Genomic DNA, 19,020 nt, shown 5'->3' on the forward strand with positions numbered 1-19,020 from the left:
CCGAATTATTTTTTTCTCCAGCAGAGATTGTCAGCTGACCACTACTGAGTTTTCTTTAATTTCTGTTACATTGTTGAGATGTAATTCTCAGAAAATGGCTGAACTCCTCAGAAGGTGGGCATTACTAATGACACTTTTATTTAACTGCCAATGAAATATTCTTCGTAGTGAGGGGGCGATGATTATTGAGGCTATTTCATTTTGTAGTACAGCAGTGCCATGGCAGCAGAATGGGTGGATCATTGTAGGCTGAACCTAGCTTCTCCTGGGCTTGGCTGGGCTGGTTCAGACGATGCCGGACTTCGCAGGGATTTAATATGTGGTGATACTGAATACAAGCCAGTTAGACAGGCTGTTTCAATGATAGTGAAATGGCAGGATAGGATCATGAACGTAAATTCTATCAACAATGAGATAGGCAGGATAGTCTAGGGGTGCTGCAGATAACTGTGGTGTCCTTTAGATGTTCAAGCTCAACTCAGGCAATCCAGCAGGGAGCATGGACTGAAAGCAAAACCCTCCTGTTCTTTATGATCAAGGGATGGATTTTCAAAGTGGTTTTGGGAACAAAAAGCCTGGATGGATTCCACTTCAGCTGTGTCGCAACAACTTTTCAATGCAAATGTCCTAATTAGTCAGGAGGTGAGTTCAGTGCCCAATTAGTGATGCCGAGTGCCTCTAGGAGGTGAAAGCTACACATCTGACAACAGTTACAGCAGCAATAGCAGATAGCAGCCATCTTGGAAGTTGTTGCTCTCCTGCCAATGAATATCAGGCATCTCATCAGTTTGCCAAAGGTCAAACAGGATGAAAAACAATCAAACAGGACAAGATTTGGAGCTGCCCTTGTCAGAATGAGTTGGCCCCATTCATTTGTATAAATATCAACAATAAAGAAACTCACTTGACCGTCCCCAAAGAGAATCCACCTGCCGTTCAGACTTACGTCAACATCACTAGAGGTTGTAGTGCCACAAGGACGTGTCCCTTAACAAGGAGCCGGAGCAGCCATTAGTTGGCAAGAAACATGTACCCCGCTCCCCCTCCCCTGCTAGACCCTTCAAAATTCAAAACTGAATCAGGAACAAAAATGGAAGTTGCTGGAAAAGCTCAGCAGGTCTGGCAGCATCTGTGAAGGAGAAAACAGAGTTAACGTTTCGGGTCCGGTGACCCTTCTGCAGAACAGTAACTTCAATCTTGAGTCATGGAGAGCTACCAAGTCTACATTAACATCAAAGGTCACACAGCATCTCCAAAACCTTCAGTTCCTTCTTACTCAATAAGTGGTGACCTTGCTTGGGTATCCTCAGGATTAAAAACTGTCAGAAAAAATGAATCACTCACAATACCTGGAAAAAAAACAGCTCCACAAAGAAAACTTCCGATGTATATGGTATCTGCCATATAAACAAAGCTTGTTTATTTAAATGATAAAAGAGCAGGGATTGAATTTCAGAAGTGATGTTTCACTCAGAGCACATCTGGATAATATTGACCCTCAATCCCTTCCATTCTCACACTATTGGGATTTCATCTTATTTCCATCCTGAAATATCTACAACCAAGGGAAAATGAACGCACTTCTCCCTAACCCAGTAAGAAAGTGGTAACTTGTACAAAAGACAAAGCAGCAGTGGCAGTTTAAAGCATGGAAGCATAATCTTAGCATTCTATTTTTGTCATTTGGGGTAATGTCAGGGAACAGTTCTTCACTTACGTCCCAAGGTGCATTGAAATCTGGAACTTTCTCCCACAAAGAGCTTTTGAAGCAACAGAAAGTGATGAGAGGAGGGGATGGGGGGGAGGTGCCACCCGAAATTTTCAATACTAAGACTGGAAACATTTTGCTCCAGCTTACAAAATTGAAACAGATAAATGGAATTAAGATTCAGGTTGACCATAGTCTAATTGAATTATGAAACAGGCCAGAGGAGCTGAACAGGTGACTTCTGTTCCTAGTTTAACATTCCAATGACTAATAGCTCACAGTCCAGACATGATGATTACTTAGTTGCTTGAAACAGTCAGCTAACTGTATGTAATATCTGTCTCTTACAGCTAGCAAAGAGCTATCCACTGGTCCATAATTTTCAACCTAGTTTAAAATTTTAAAGTACATTCTTCAGTAAATTCTCTCCCTTACCCTCATTCCCAAAGCCATATCAAAATAAAATTTACACAAAAACAACCTACAAAATTTAACATGTGAAGACAAACACGAATATTAAATGGCCACTCACCATATTGGCAACGAGGTCCTTGGAATCCCTGTGAGCAGTGGCACAACAGCGACATTCCTTCAATACACTTGCCACCATTAAAGCATACACCATAGCTACAAATGGCTGTAAGGCAGACAGAAAGAGGGAGAGGGAGAGGGGGAGAGAGAGAGAGAGACCTCCCATTAATAAAAAAAAGCAAATGTGAACAACACCCACTTGGCATAAACTTGATGAAAACAGACTGGTTTCTGTAAATTATCTTTTCTTTTATCATTGACCTGTAGCAATTTCTCCATTTGGGTCACAAATTCAAAGAATCCCTACAGTGCCTCCATTTGGCCCAACAAGTCCACACTGACCGTCCGAGCATCCCACCGAGACACAATCCCCTGTAACCCACCTAATCTACACATCCCTGAACATCACGGGCAATTTAGCATTGCCAATTCACCTAGTCTGCACATCTTTGGACTGTGGGAGGAAACCGGAGCACCCAGGGGAAACCCACGCAGACACGGGGAGAATGTGCAAACTCCACACAGTCACGTGAGAAGGGATTGAACCCAGGCCCCTGGCACTGTGAGGCAGCAGTGCTAACCACTGAACCACCATGCTGCCCCATTACCAACTTCAGTCAGTGATGCTGATTTCACCTGCCTCAGTTTGCTTCCCTATATTTCTAACCAACCTTGTTATTTGAGCTTGCTGCTTCCCTACATTGCAATCGCAAAACCCGAGAGACAACTCTGTCATCTCCTTTTACCTCCACCATGAGTTCTACTGGTCTCCTTTCTTGTCCTATTTCTATTAACACCCGTTTCAATACCTCTCTTAGTTCAGATTCAAAGCTGAAAATTGTTTGCCAGTACCTCAGTTGTGCATATTGCAATGGCTTATTGTAAATAACACAACCGCAAAATCAGACAAATTGCAGTTACCATTTCAGTTTTTTCATAAGATTGTTACTTACTGAATAACTTGGGTGAAGGATCAAAATGTACTATGACCCTCAAGTGTAAAAGGTCTCAAGTGAGAAAGGTCAAGGCCCTACCAGAGCCAATGGCAAAAAACCTATCATGCAACATGAGAGTGAAGATTCAACTCCACATGTTCAAGACATTATCAAGGTTACAAAGAATAGAAGATGATGAACTAAAATTATAGAGCAGCTCCTTACAGAATGTTGAGACATCCCGAAAGAAGAGGGAGTTAGAGGGCTTTATTAATTAGTAATTAGCCCAGTGATGGCTAAACTTAATTCTTCTGAAATTTGCTTAATTACCAGAAGGAAATGGGAAGAGTTTCTGAGAGTGTTTCTTCAAATTGGTCACTTTTTTTAACCTTTATTTTGACTTTGAGAAGTTTGCGTTGGCAGGAGTTGTGAAAGGCAATGCAGGAGGTAAGAATATCTTGTAAGGGACTTCTTTTAAAATTACTAACTTTGTTTTGAAATAACAACAATTTATATTTATATCGCATTTTTAACATAATAGAACATCCCAAAGTGCTTCATGGGAGCATTATCGAGTAAAATATGAGATTTATGATCGGTTAAGAGGATTCCAGTCAGATAATATTTTATTTAATAAGAAAACGCAATCAAACTGTTAGCTCAGCCTTGTTAAAATACAATTTATGGAGTTATGTTTGTTAAAAAAATGCAGTACAGCTACTTGAATGAGGTAATACGTTGAAACATATGGTGGATTCTCACAACGCCACAGTGAAAGAGAGGTGCAAGAGAGAGTTGTGTTCTAATGAGTTCTTCAGAATTTGACAAGTCTTGGGCCAGCTGATCCCACTGAGTTCAAAACTCATGATGCAGCGAATTCTCTGGCAATTCATTCTACCTTATATTCAGGATATGAGAAATTATCATTAAAATAGTTGACATTGTATATGTGTATTTATTGACAGTAATAGAATTCCTGTGAAAGCCAGTAAATACCTTTGGATCCTATTATCTAATGGAATAACAAACTCATCAGTAACAGTATACATTCCCTAACAGTCGTAGAGATAATGTTAACATGGAGACAGCTGGCAGTTCTTCATAAATCTGTTCTCACATACTAGTTGAGTACACTGAGTCTAATGTTCAAAAGCCAACAGACTAAAATGTAAAATGGAAGAATTAAGGATGATGGTTCAGAAGTTTCAAGTCCATGATGAAGCATACATTTGACTGGTAGCAATAACAGGGTGAATTTTGATTTTAACACCACAAGAATGTAGTGGAGAAAGATTCTACACTGATGGAAATGTTGGTAAGGAGAGGGCACAGATTTGGTGGGATAGGAGATGTGATTATCTTTTCTACATCAAGTTGGTGGTGCAGTGATTGTAACGAGATCAGCCAGGTGGACCTCATAGAAAACAAGTTCTCTGACTAGGGCTGTTAATCTGTTCTCATCAGTGAGCCCTGGCTGACAGATATAACCAGGACCAGGCACATGCTTTAGAAGGGAAAAAATTGTGCGTTCTAGGCACCTTACATGGACTACAGCAACTGCATGATTCTGCAAGGCCTGCCCAGTACCATTAGCCTTACAGGCAAAAGTAGAGGCAAAAATGAGGAGTCAGGAAAGCGAAGGAATCATCAAATCAGTATAGTTTGTGGAATGGGCAGCACCGGTCATACCAATTGTGAAGCCTGATGGGTTGGTTCACTTTTGTGGGCATTTTAAACAAATGGTAAACTGCTTCTCACAGCTGGATAAATACCCAATCCCTCACACAGAGGACCTATATGGAAAACTGGTGTGGGGTTTGTCCTTCACGAAGTTGGCAAATACCTGCAATTGTGGTTAGATAAGGATTCCCAAAAATATGCCACAACTATTACCCATAAGGGTTTACATAGACAGCCTGTGCATTTTCCAGGGGACAATGGAGAATTTTTTTTTTTACGAGGTCTACCCCAGGTCTGGATTATCTAGATGATGAACTAATATCAGAGAAGACTAATAAAGAGTATTTACAGAACTTGGATATAGTCTTTAGATGTTTCTCCAAAGAGGGTGCATGCTTTAGAAGGGAAAAATGTGTGTTCCAGGCACCCTACATGGGCTACGGAGTTGACAAAACCAACTTAAACCCATTGGAATATAAAGTGAGGGCAATCAAAGGTGCCCAGCTCCCATGTCTGTACTAGAGCTTAGGTTTTTACTTGGACTGGTGAATTATTACAGAAATGTCATATGTAACCTGGCCCCCACCCTGGGATCCTCACATCTGCCACCAAGAAAAAGTGGAAATGGTCTCCTAGCCTAGGCGCAGATAGCCTTTATGGAAGTGAAAAAGAAGCTATCATTGTCTAAGGTGCTGGCACACAATGATCCCAAGTGAGATCTAGTGCTGACATGCAATGTCTCCCCGTACAGTACTGGTGTAGCGTTGGCTCACACATGGCCCAGTGGAGGGGAACACCAAATAACATATGATTTCTGGACATTGGCTGATATAGAGCGCAAATAGAGGAGGAAGCTTTGCTGTGAGTAATTTCCATCGATACTTTTATGGACATAAATTTGTATTAGTAACAAACCACAAATCCCTGCTAGGGCTACTCAAAGAGGACAGGTTGTGCTGCCCAGAGCTTCAGGCTGAATTCAGCGATGGACTCTCATTTTAAGGCACACAATTACAAGCTGGAACATCGTCCAGGAGGCCGAGTAGCAAACGGAGATGCATTGAGCCACTTCCCGGAGGCAGAAACCCCACCAGGGATGCCACCACTGAAAGGTTCTGTTCTGGTTTTAAACTGCCTAGACAGACTTCCGGTCATTGCTGACAATATGAGAGTGTGGATGCAAAAAAGATCTGGTCCTGGCAAAACTAAAACAGCTGGTGGTGATGAGAGAAATAAAAGGGCCATGACAACCAGAGCTGAAACCTTTCTGGACCCAGTGAGGCCACGCCATCGTAGAGGATGGCATTTTATTATGGGGAGCAAGAGTGATTGTCCTGATCAAAGGTATTGGCTGAACTCCACCAGGGACTTCCAGGGGTGTTCAAAATTAAGATGTTGGCAAGAAGTTATACCTGGTGGGCAGGATTATATGTAGACATACCCACATTTGTGGGGCAGTGCCCTGTGTGCCAACAAGGACAAAAAGTGCCACCACCAGCTCCCCACATTTGTAGGAATGGCTGGGAAACTCTGGACTCAGTTATAGCTTGACTGTGCAGGTCCTTTCATGAGCTCAATGTTCTCAGTCATTGTGAACATCCTCTCAAAGTGGTCGGGCATGCATAGAGTTCATTTGTCAAATGCGAGGACGGTGATAGAAAAGCTGTGAGCATCTTTTGCAATACAGGGGCTCCCGGAAGTATTGGTCACAGACAAACGGCCATCATTTACCAGTAGGGAATTCAAGTATTTCCTAAAGTCGAATGGTATGCGGCATATCTGGACGGAGCTATACCATCCATTGTCCAATGGTCTGGCAGAAAGAGCAGTCCAAACTATGAAGGCAGGCTTCAACAAACAGCCTACAGCTTCACTTTTTACCAAACTATTCCAGTTCCTATTTGACTGTCAACCACCCTTCATGCAACTACAGGGACCGGTCCAGCAGAGTTGCAAATGGGGAGAAGACTCCGCATCAAGTTAAATCCGATCTTCCCAGGCTTGGGGTGGAGAAGGGTGAAAAAGAATCAGGAACACCAATACCGGATACAAAACTCCTCTCAGCGAGAGGGCCAGTTTACTTCATGGGACAAAGTTTGTTGTAGGAACCACGGGAATGGCCCTACATGGGTAACAAGCATGGTCGATGTGAGGTCAGGTCCCTTAATGTACAAAGTTCAGGTAGGAGAACGGTCCTGAATAAGCAGGTGGACTTCATGAAAGTTGTAAACTCACAAATGGGGCTGGATCAAAACATAGCTGGTGCCTCAGAAGAGCTGCAAAGGCTGTTGGAACCCGTGGGTTCTCCCACTCTGTTTAACGTCAAAGAAAAAACGGAGTCTGAGATGGACACAGCACTTTTATCACCTGAAGGAGAGGATGAGTTTCTTCCAAGATGCTGCAGGTGCAAGAGGCAGCCTATGGTATGGTACACATGCTGTTACCTGAGGCTGGGTCAGAGGAACTGGACCTGATGTAAAAACAGTGCAGGATACGCTACAAGAAAGAAAAGGTCCGCTCCCAGACTTAGATGGAGAGGGATATAGTGATTATAACAAGGTCAACAAGGTGGACCTCATAGAATATGAGTTTGCTGACTGGGCCAGGTTAACAACCCCAATCAAGGAGCCCTGGCTGACAGATAGAAACAGGAGTCTCAAAGATCCTGTTCACTCTGAGACCTGGCTCTGAGGGAGCTGGATCAGTGTCAAGTACTATGCACATGTCAATAAAGGGTGACTTGGTGACAGGATAACAGCCTCTGTGGAGATATTTCAGGTATGATCTGGAATGCATTGACTGAAATGGTGATGAAAGGTGACTCAATCAACAAGCAAATAGGAAGTGAAATGGTACATTAGTCCACTTTTCTGAAGAAGGGTCCCGGCCCCAAAATGTCAGCTTTCCTGCTCCTCTGATGCCACCTGACCTGCTGTGTTCCTCCAGCACCACACCTTGTTATCTCAATTGCAAGATAATTTGATTTCAGCAGCCAAGAAATGTTACTTTAGTTGTGTAGAACACTGGAAACTCAAAGGAATAGATAGAGGAGTTGCAGAAGTAAACACTTTCAGAATTAAACTGGGACTAGATTAATTTAGGGTATCTGGTGGCATGGATGATTTAGACCAAAGGGTCTGACTCTATAAAGGCAAGCTAGTAAAGACTGTGATGAGAATGAACGTCCTCACTCAGTGTAGTGAATATTTGGAATTGTCTACTCCAAGTGCTGTGGAAGCTCAGTAATTAGGCTAGTTCAAGGCAGAAATTGATAGGTTTGGTGTTACTAATGTCTTTAAGGGATATGGGGATAGTGTTGGAATGTGGTGTCGATGAAGATGATCAGTCATGATCTGGAATGGCAGAGTACATTTGCGGGGTTGGATAGCCTACTCCTGCTTCTACATTCATGAATTATTTTTAAAATGTAAACTGGGCATATAAATAGGAGGAGATGATGGTGCAATGGAAAGAGAATTGGATGTAATGTTGGCCTTGTCAGTGACACCTACACTTCATGAACAAATACAAACAAGGTTATCTCTCAAGGGGTCTAGGGAAAGAAGTGTGGAATGGGACTATGTTGCGAGTTCTGCCAAAGTCCTGGCAGGGCGTAGTGGGGCAAATGGCCTTTTCATATGCTGAATGTGCAGAACTGGTGTACTTACAGGCTTGGCTGAACAAGACAGAAAGCCAGACTGGTCACCTTCATGTTGGAGGTTGAAAACAGGAGATTAGATGACATTTTCAGTCTTACCAGCTTTCTAGCTACTAGCCATTTTAGGAAAATATGAATAATTTCAAAACTGTGATGTTTCCAATTACAGTCCAACCTGCTCTGGCCAAAACATCTTTCATCATATCAAAGACAGCTCATATTTTTCTTACTTCAGAATCCACTTGCCCTTGCCACATTCATCCAATTAAATCACCGGCAATAAATCATTTGGTGCAACTTTGGCTATTTTTAGCCACTGACCTTCTCTGTATCCATATGACAATGTCAATCCCTTAACTGCGTTTGGCACAGTTTCTAGAGACTTGGTTTCCAAAAAAGCATACAATTTCCATTGAAATAGCTACACAAAGCAGACTGAAACTGTACACTGTCAAAAGCTACTGCAAATCTTCGGCTTCAGAGTCAGTCCAGAGCCAAAGGTCACAAACAAAAAAAATGAACTAAACAATTTAGGACTAAGAAGAGAAATTTCTTCACCCAGAGAGTGGCGAACCCTGTGGAATTTGCTACCACAGAAAGCCATCGGGCTCATTGAGTAAAGCATTAAATGATTTAAAGAAAGAGTTGGAATATAGCACTTGGTGCTAAAAACAAGATGACTAAGACAGTGTTTCTACAACAGAACAGAAACTAAACTCCACTTTGAATGAACCCTCACCCCATCCCCCTCTCTGATGAAGGGTCTAGGCCCGAAACGTCAGCTTTTGTGCTCCTGAGATGCTGCTTGGCCTGCTGTGTTCATCCAGCCTCACATTTTATTATCTATTACTTTGAATTGCAGTTGGTTTAAAAAATTCAGAGATGTAACTATACCTCTGGACCTGTGTAGCATTACTGTTCAACAATCATTCCCAAGACACATGTGAGTTAAACACGTACTAAAGCTTCCATTAAAGTGACCCATCAAACTTTCCCAGAATAGGTCAGGTACGGACTTAAGCTTATCCTGTGCTGTCCCATCAAATACTTTTCTGCAGAGGTACATGCAATAATGAAGGGTCATCTAGACTCAAAACATTAGCTTGCTCTCTATCCATGGATGCTGCCTGTCCAGCTGTGATTTGTAGCATTTTTGTTTTAGTCTGTACTAATTTCAATTTGTTAAACTTTCATTGAGATTTTTAGCCTGCTCTCTAACACCAGCAGAAATTTTTACCACCTTGAGCTTCAAGTAGATAAGGTCCATTCTGGTAGCACAGAATTGGAAAGTTAGTCCAATAACTGGGCAGCTGCTCAATCCTCTCAAAAGTAGGATTGAGTAGAAAAGTAGCAAGATTCTCACAATCAATCATTACCCTGCTGCAGAGAATTGGAGACTTCAAAGGCATTTCAACACACAAGGCACATTCCTGAAAGAAACGGCAGTTATATTGACGAGTATTGAATCTGAAGCAGATATTGGCAACTGAGCCTCCAAAGTAGAAATAAATCAACCTTTATAGTAAATATTGAGGCTGCCTGTTTGCCTTGCATTTTGCAACTGGACAAGCATATTGTCTAGGTTTATCATACACTTGTACAACGGTGGGACATAACCACACACCTAAATAGACACACAATCATACAAATAAATGCAACACATGTACAAACACATCTGCAGACCTGCAAATACACGCACATGCCCAGTCACACAAAGTACAAACAGTTCCATCAAAACCTGCACACAAGTATGTAACACATGCACACAACCAAACAGCACTTAAGATTTAAATAAATTATAAAGTAAATTAGACTCCCCTCTATATTTGTGTATGGAAAACCAAAGGGTTTGAAATGTTGACAGAATTCCACAGGGGACGTACGCAGAAACAATATCCTCTGGAAAAGGATAGAACATGTGAAAATAAACATAAAATCAGAGCTATTCCATTCTGGAGCAAAATCGTGAAGCATCTTCATACAAAGGTAATCCAAAATTCTTTCCTCCAAAAAGGAGTGAATGCTGGGACAATTGAAGCTTTCAAGACTGGAATGGATAGCACTTTGTTGAGTGAGGGCATCCAGGGATATGGACCAAAGCTGGGTAAATACAGACAAATAAACATCAACAAGAAATTAATTGAATAGTGGTTTAGGTTAAAGGATCTGAACAGACATCTCCTGTTCCTTTGTTTATTGTAGCTGCACATGCCAGAGTCTCAGAGGGCCCATAACATAAGGGGGTACCAGTAGAGCTCAATTACCACATCAGAATGTGTCTCCACAAAAATATTTTATATGGGTTAGCAATCTGTTTTCCTGCTCTTCAAGGAGCAAAATTGTGCAAATGTTGTACACCTGAAACAAAAACAAAATAAATTGGAAATGCCGAATTGGTTAGTTAATGTGAAGAAAGCAAACAATTTAGCAATTTATCAAAATCTTTCGACAAAATGCCCAGAGCTGAAATGTTAACTCCTCTGTTTTTCTTCCTTCACTGGCTGCTGCCTGACTGGCTAAGCATTTCCAGTATTATTTTCAGATTTTCTCTCTGCTCTTCACAACAGCACTGCCAGCACTAAAGAGCTATTACCCCCACAGCCACTGAAACTCAATGTAACTGCTTGTACTACAAACCACCTCTAAACCAAAGCTCACAGATCAGCTCTTATTTTAAACAAGTGATCATGTATCTCATGCTTTATCTGGATGTAACTCATCACTACAGAACTTTTCTTCCACTCTACTCCTAACTGTGCCTCTTCTTTCCTTGCCCTTTGCCTGCCAGAGGAACTGCGACCTATCAAAACTGAAAGACACGTTAGCAGAATCCAAACAAACATTTCCTGCACTAAACAAGACAAACAGGAAAGAATGATAGTAAAATGTACAAATTTCAATTTCGTCTCTTTGGTTGATCTGGCCTGAATAAAATAGTAATCATAGCAATCACACAACGAGCAAACACAAACAAACACCAGCAACTACAACTCTGGAGCCAACTACTGCGTATCAGTACCCTATGTGCATTAAAGGTCATTGCAATGTGGTTTAAGAAGCAGCAATTAGCATCTGAGGTCTATGTATACAACCACCACTGAAGTCCCCGAGGAGAAAAAAGCAAAACTTTAACAGCCTAAAGGGACACAGTTAGCTCTCCGAGCTTCAGCTCAATTGCAATATCACTCTTAACTCTGAATGAGAATGTTTTGGATTGAAGTTTGTGAAACTATTTTCCAAAAGAGGTTCCTCAGTTTGTCATGATGGTGAGGAGGGAGGAACTGGCTTCCATTCTTCATTCAAGTCTAAGTCACAGTAAGATTAACCAAATACAAAAAATCCCTTCCCTTGTGGATGTATATCTTTCCTAATTCCAAAACATTTATGTTTTAAAAGGAGCTAATTTAATCAGGCTTTTTCTGATACACTTGAAAGTTTATTAGCGACTAAAACATGAGGAAAAATAAAATGCAACACATAATTACAGATTAGAAATGAGAAGGAGAAACAAAGTTGAAAATATATGCCAATCTGTCTTTGATTTGACCATGTGGAGTAGACACAGTGAAATGTTGCAGTTGTTAGAAAATTCCAGTAATGATAACTCTGGCAGTTGAGAAGTGTACTTGGAGATTCTGCATTTTACAGATTCGTTGGAGGAGTTTCCAGCTTCCTGTTCAATTGTGGCTTTTGGCTATAAGACCATCAAAACAGAAGAAACAGGAGCAAGAACAGACCACTCTCCCCTTGAGCCTTCTGCACCATTCAATAGCATCATGACTGAGCCAACATTCCTCACATCCACTTTCCTGTCCTTTCCTTGTAAGCTTTGATTCTCCTACTGCTGAGGAATTTATCTGTCTATCTAGCTCAGTCTTAAACTGACATAAGGTCTCTGCCCCCATAGTTCTTCGTGGCAAGGAATTGTAAAGTCTTGCAACCATCCAACAGATTGATAACAGTTGATTCCTTCAGGGTCAGCTTAACTGAATGTGAAACATTTTGAACTCATTTTGAACCTCCTTGATCACACTTTGTCATGTCATAAAATATTATCAGCAGTTTATTTTATGAAAGGTTGTGAGCTCAGTGAATTATAGGACCATACAGTTTGTGCTCACATGAAGATGGTCAGATTTGTTTCTCCATTTTTTAATGGATGTGGTGACTTTCTTTCAACAATGCCTGAGAAAGAGAGAGATATTTTATGCAGAACCTCATTGGGGTGTGAACAACAGAAGCTACAGTGGGACTTGTGGTGGAATTGGACAAGAAGTCCAGCTATCCTGACTTCGGCAGCATCTCACTACAGCTTTTATGCTTTTGATAAACAGTGAGGCAGGTTTCTCACTGGGTACACTTAGAAAGACACTACTGCTTTTCATCAAAATAATGACATGGGATCACTTACACCCAGCTAAGAGAATAGATGAGCCTTGACTTAATATTTCACCAAACGATGATTTTTTTCAAAATTCCAGCACACCGTCAGCAGTGCACTGAGTCAGCTGAATTACCTGCTCAAGGCTCTAAGGAGAATATGAACCCTTGATCTTCATGTGTTAGTTCTACCAACAGGGCTGCAGCTGGCACAGGCGATATCACTGCGAAGATCAGTGTGCTCCTTAACATACCCCAGGCTATATGGTTCAGGAATGCGGAGCACTGACCTCAGACTAGTTTGGTTTGTATTACTGATGGTCATCAGAAAACCTGGGCGGCATGGTAAGGAATTTACCTAAGGAGACTGGAGAAAGCTAGTTTAGAGAGTCCCTCACTGCCAACAAGATGTCAGATAGAGCAGCTGGTAAGGTCTGGGCAAGAGACTACAGTTCGAAGAATTTCCTTGATTTCCCCTTATACACGATTTGGATTAATCTACCATTTAAAATTTATTTTCCCCACTTACTTGGCCACAGCACAGAATGTCATAAGTGGTCACATGGAGTGCAATCTATGCAGGAACAGAGGTACCTTTATTGTCAGATGCTGTCACTCAGCAGGGCTGGGGCAGGGTGTGGTATGTTGCATTTTGAGGTATGTGACTCTAGTCAATTGGATTTATAGCTAGTTTAATGAATTGTACCCTTGGGGTCAATAGACCTGGACAGATTTATTGCATTGGGCCTAATGTAATATGGCACGGTGTATGATTTTAACGACCTCAGAGATCTAGACTATACCAGCATTAGACAATTACCAGTTTTTGTTGCTTATTTAAGAATACTTTAACAAGAACCGTGTCTCAATTCATTTAATTTGTTTTCTTATCGTGCCAGTTTTATTGTGCTTTTCTTCCGTGTACCTTCTCCCAAAGGTCCTGACTTCCACAGCAGTGCTACGCAGGACACCCCTTTGCACCTCAATCTCAGCACTCAATGGTCTGCAAGTCACTAATTTCATAATTTGCCCTATTTAAACAAATTTTAAGGGACTCACCAGTACCAGAATCTGTTTGTTACAGTTGCTATGAGAGTACAGAACTCCTCTTGCCATCCATGTTCTCTCCAGTAGGGGCTGTCACATGGTGATCTGGGAAAGGAATTCTGTGTAGTTTATATGGTTACATCAGACAAGTGGTTTTTGGCTAGGATACCTTGGAGACCAAGGTTTCCTGAGCATTCTGTGCAAACTTCAGGTCATTTAAAACCTGTACAAATTTTGCATTTTTCCAAAATGTCTTGTTCTTTTATTTAAAGAAAAGTAATCATTTGTGCAATAGTTTTATTTGCTTTCACATACATGTGCAGTGGTAGGGGGTGGAGAGAGAGATGGTTGGAGTTCCATAGATTTTCTCAATATCATCTAGAGTTCCTTAACAATGTAAAACTCTGACAGAAATGCACTGAAATCAAGTCCGCTCTACTCCATGGGCTGTGTAAATGTCTTACTTCATCATCAGGCTCTTTCAATAAACTCAAAAATAATTTAAATAAAAACACTAAGTGTTGGAGAAACATAGGCAGGTCTGGTAGCATTTTTTCAGAGAAGAATGGAACAAACATTTCAAATCCAGTATCCCTTTATCAGAACTGATGCCTGATCTTTAATGATTAAGACTGTGCATTCAAATGATAGTCAAAAATATAAGTAAAAGTGTCATCAAACCAAAGAACTGCAGACATTTTTCTGACGAAAAAGACACACAGGAACATTTTTCAAATCTCATTCACTTGTGCTCTTGCAAATATTTCCCTAGAGCATACTGCACATGCTCCTCTGTCAGCAAATGAAGTTAAAGTTTAAAACATTGACCAATCTGAGTCCCTACCCAAAAGGATCTGGTATTGACTTTGTTCCTTGGTAGGTCTTGACAATTTTCTTGTTTCTCTTTTAAAAGTTTTATTTGCAAAGTTAGAGTCGTTTTTGCAAACAGCAGGCCATCCTCAGTTCTTTTGGCTTTCAGCTCCCAAAAGTCTCTACAGGTAAACTCCTGACAACCCAGGAGAGGTCCAAACCTTCCATCTTTTCCTATTTTCATAATCTGCAAGTATATGTGTTCTTATCAACCAAAACAGAAAGGTGTAAGCCACTGCCCTAGCCTAAGGACAATACAATAATCAATTTAGGCTTGGCTCCACATGGAGGCCAGGGATGATCTTGGTTTGCGCGTTGCACAGCATTTAGACTTAGAACTAAGGTTGTTGAGGTGCTAAGAAGGAAACCCAGCATCTTGCTCCTGGTCTTCACTAAGGCACCATTCAACACACTGCATGTGTATCCCCCATCTTAGCAATGTGTAAGACTTGGATAAATCTATCCTTTCCAGGCTTACAGTTTGAGAAGAATGAAAGGAATTTGCTGTTTCTCCATCATGGGTTCACTTTGATTTTGACACTTCAGCACTAAGTACAATACTTAACATACGCGCAAAGACAGCTGCAAACTAAAGAATTTGCTTTGGTTTTCAAGCATTTGTTTAAATCCATTCTGCAATCTTAGTGATAGAAATGTTCAGGGAATGAGTTTCCTGGATATGGAGTGACAAGAAACACCTGCTAAGGACATTGAAGTGCACAGAAAGGAGTCTCAGTGATGTTTGAAATGTCACACGTCCACACTTTGTGTCCTGAGACCCTTCTAAGGCATGTTCCTACAAACTCCTTCTGCTACAATGTCAACGAATAATAGACAGTCACAAGTTGCTTTTCTGACTAATAAAGTAACATTTACTATTGTTCTCACTGCAGCATTGTGATAAATTCTGGTGAATGCGAGTCAAAAAGGCACAAAGCCTGGAATGTGAGGAGGACTTCTGTCCTGCAGTGACATTCTTCTGCGATTTTGAAGTTTTTTTGAATGAAAAGTTATGTTCCCTAACAGCATGTGTCAGTACTGAGAAATAGAACACAGCCTCAAATGTCTTAGAATGGTCAGTTTCAGATCAAAGATTACTTGGGTTAATGATAGAAAGGGCTAGCACCAAAATATGGCCTTACTTGGTCAGTGATAGAATGGATTAAATTGGGAATAACATTTTGTTGATCATTGACGTAATGTGTTAGAACTGGAGTATGGTTAGAATGAGAATCTGCAGCAATGGAGCAGATTGAAGCTAGCATACAGTTTTGCTGCGTCAGATTCAGAGATCCAGATTTAGGTTTTATCGTCATGTGTATTCAAGTACAGGGTGCAAGAGTATAGTGAAAATTGTACAGGTAACGCATGTGTTGTTAACATCAATTGGCTGTAACACAATTGATTAATAGTGGATGCTATTTGGATAATGAGAACTTTCTGCTGAACAGTATAGCATTTTCTACAACATGAAGTCACACAAGATTGCAACTATTTCGTTACAGGAGAACTACCTGTACAATGTTGTCACACATAGTGCCAACTTAGATACAAAATACCTAGATACAAAATCTTAGTTACAAAAGTAGAAAAATAAAGATGTAAGTTAAAAAGTTCAGCACTCCAGTCTTTGTATAAAAATGGAAAAATGAAGAAATAATGTTTAAAAACTCAAACAGTAAAGTCCTTTCTTAACCCATGGCCTGCAGACGCTCCCCTGCACAGAGCTAAGGCCTGTCTGTGTTCACCAGTCACAGACTGCCGCTGCTGACCTCTGTTGGGCACACCAGGCCTCACAGCCACTCACAAGGCCTCGGCCCCGACTGCCACCTCACTGCTGACCACCTCTGCCTTCATCCTTCGCAAGTGACTGTGCCTTCTCGCTGACCACCGCTACCACCATCAGGGCTCGAGCTAGGCCCCAGCTGTTGCTATGCTCCATTGCCAGTTCGCTGCAGAGTCCCGCTCCGGCACTGCTCCGGTCTTTGATGAAGCTATGATGCTGCCAAAAGCGACCAACTGCCTTGCGAACGACCATCAAAAGTTCCCCAGCTGCTGCCATCACCGCCTCCACAATGGAATTCTAAAGCCTAAAGGACTAAAAGAAAGAAAGAGAAAAGCGAGAAAAGAAGAAAGGAGAAGAAAAGGACAGAAAGTGGACACAGCCGCCAAGATCTGGTGAGGAGTCCTAATCGCTGGCATCTTCAGTGGATTATTCAGTGGTCACTGAAAAATATCAGGGACAGAATGGGATTGATGAGGCATAAAATTCTGCAGTGCACTGAAGTCACAGTTATGGGTTGAATGGAGCATAATTTTAAGGTGATTGGAGGAAGGTATAGGGGAGACGTCAGAGGTAGGTTCTTTACACAGTGTGGCGCGTGTGGAATGCGCTGCCGGCAGTAGTAGTGGAGTCGGATACATTCGGGACATTTAAGCAACTCTTGGCGAGGCACATGGATGGTAGTAAAATGAAGGGTATGCAGGTTAGTTTTGATCTTAGAGTAGGATAATAGGTCGGCACAACATTGTGGGCTGAAGGGCCTGTACTGTGCTGTACTGTACTGTTCTATGTTCTATGCATCACCACATTCGCTCATGAGGTGTAACAACATTCTACTCATGTATGAAACCTTGACAGCTATTTTCATCAATCTTTCCTGAGTCTTTAGTGATGCAGTGATCAGTTGTGAAGGACGAGTATCAAACATTCCCTACAAATAATCCAAATATGGCCCAGCTGATCAGTTATAGGGAAACCTGAGAACCCATTTGGAATGAACATTCCATGGCAGGGGGTTATTGTCTGCGTGGCTGGGGTATAACAAAGGCACGGAGAAACTGAGGAGGAACAATCAGGCCACCAAACTTAGGAACAGCAACAGCCCACAGGTGCTGCTCAAAAGCTTTCAGATTAAAAAACCTGCCACTGCTGAAGGTCTCCTCAGGATGTATAGGAGGCAATAGGAGGCTGTTGTCCTCAATGTCATTTCTGCTCCAGATGAGTGACTGAGAATCACTGCTAACTGAGACGTCCTGGCCCACTGCCACAGAACAATGCCATCTGCTGGAGTGGGATTTATGACCTTAAGGGATCAGGTGGCTATCCCATTCCAGTGGCAGTCAAGGTAGGCTTTTTCTCTGATGAAGGGTCGAGGCCCGAAACGTCAGCTTTTGTGCTCCTAAGATGCTGCTTGGCTTGCTGTGTTCATCCAGCTCCACACTTTGTTATCTCACAGTCAAGGTACTACTGTGCTAACTTATATGTAACTGGCTGCTTCTAAGTATCCATTGTGTGGGGTCTCTTGATCCTCAATCTACAAGTGTGCTGAAGCTTCTGCCAGCATAATTTGTGCTAGATCAGGCCACTCCATTTTGTATCCCTGTGACAAGATCAATGCTGCAGTCCAGGTACTGGGCTTTGCCAACATAGCCAGGCTCCCCCAGGTGCACAACACTATAGACTGCACACGCATTGCATTGAGGGAGCTCTATCATAATGCAGAAGACTTCATCAACAGAAAAGGATTCCATTCCATCAATGTCCAAGGCATCTGCGATCATGCATTCCACATTTTAGAAGTATGCACCAGGTACCTTGCAAACTGCCATGATGTCTATATCTTTAAGAACTCTCATGCTCCTGCTTTGTTCCAAGGGCTGCTGCCTAACGAAAATGATTACAAGGAAACTAAGGCTGCTCCTGCAGTCACAGCTGATGACTCTGTTAAGCAAACTCCTGACCAAGGTCAAACAGAAATCGAATGCAGCCTATTCTTCCATCAGAGCCAATATGGAACCAGATGATAGGTCTCCTGAAGATAAATTACCAATGCTTGAATCAGTCTGAGGGGTCTGTGCAGTACAGACCAGACAGAGTGTACCGTACAACCTTTGCACACAGGGCCCTACACGAAACAAGAACGCAATGTGTAGATATCATAGAACCCATGGAAGCAGGCCATTTGGTTCATCAAGTCCACACTGGCATGCCAAAGAGCACCCAACCCAGACTCATCTCCTACCCTATCTCCATGACCCTCATTTCCTCTGTCTAACCTACATAGCCTGTACATCCCTGGCAATTTAGTATGACCAATCCACTAACCTGCATACCTTGGGACTGTGGGAGGAAACTGACGCTCCCAGAGGAAACCAATGCAGACACAGTAAGAATGTGCAAACACCAGTCAATTAAGGGTAGAATTGAA

The 19,020-nt window shown here is 41.8% G+C and overlaps 1 protein-coding gene across 3 annotated transcripts in view; it reads right to left on the reverse strand.

The window, feature by feature from the left end:
- LOC125466575 (multiple epidermal growth factor-like domains protein 6) overlaps positions 1–19,020 on the reverse strand; it is a 433,777-nt gene that overhangs the window by 370,721 nt on the left and 44,036 nt on the right. For all 3 annotated transcript variants that reach the window (XM_048561224.2, XM_059638102.1, XM_048561225.2), the window contains one exon: positions 2,241–2,345. In XM_048561224.2, the coding sequence (XP_048417181.1) occupies positions 2,241–2,345 (105 nt within the window). The remainder of the gene's footprint in view (positions 1–2,240; positions 2,346–19,020) is intronic.

The sequence above is a fragment of the Stegostoma tigrinum genome, chromosome 28 (assembly GCF_030684315.1).
Source record: "Stegostoma tigrinum isolate sSteTig4 chromosome 28, sSteTig4.hap1, whole genome shotgun sequence".
Classification (NCBI taxonomy): Eukaryota; Metazoa; Chordata; class Chondrichthyes; order Orectolobiformes; family Stegostomatidae; genus Stegostoma; species Stegostoma tigrinum.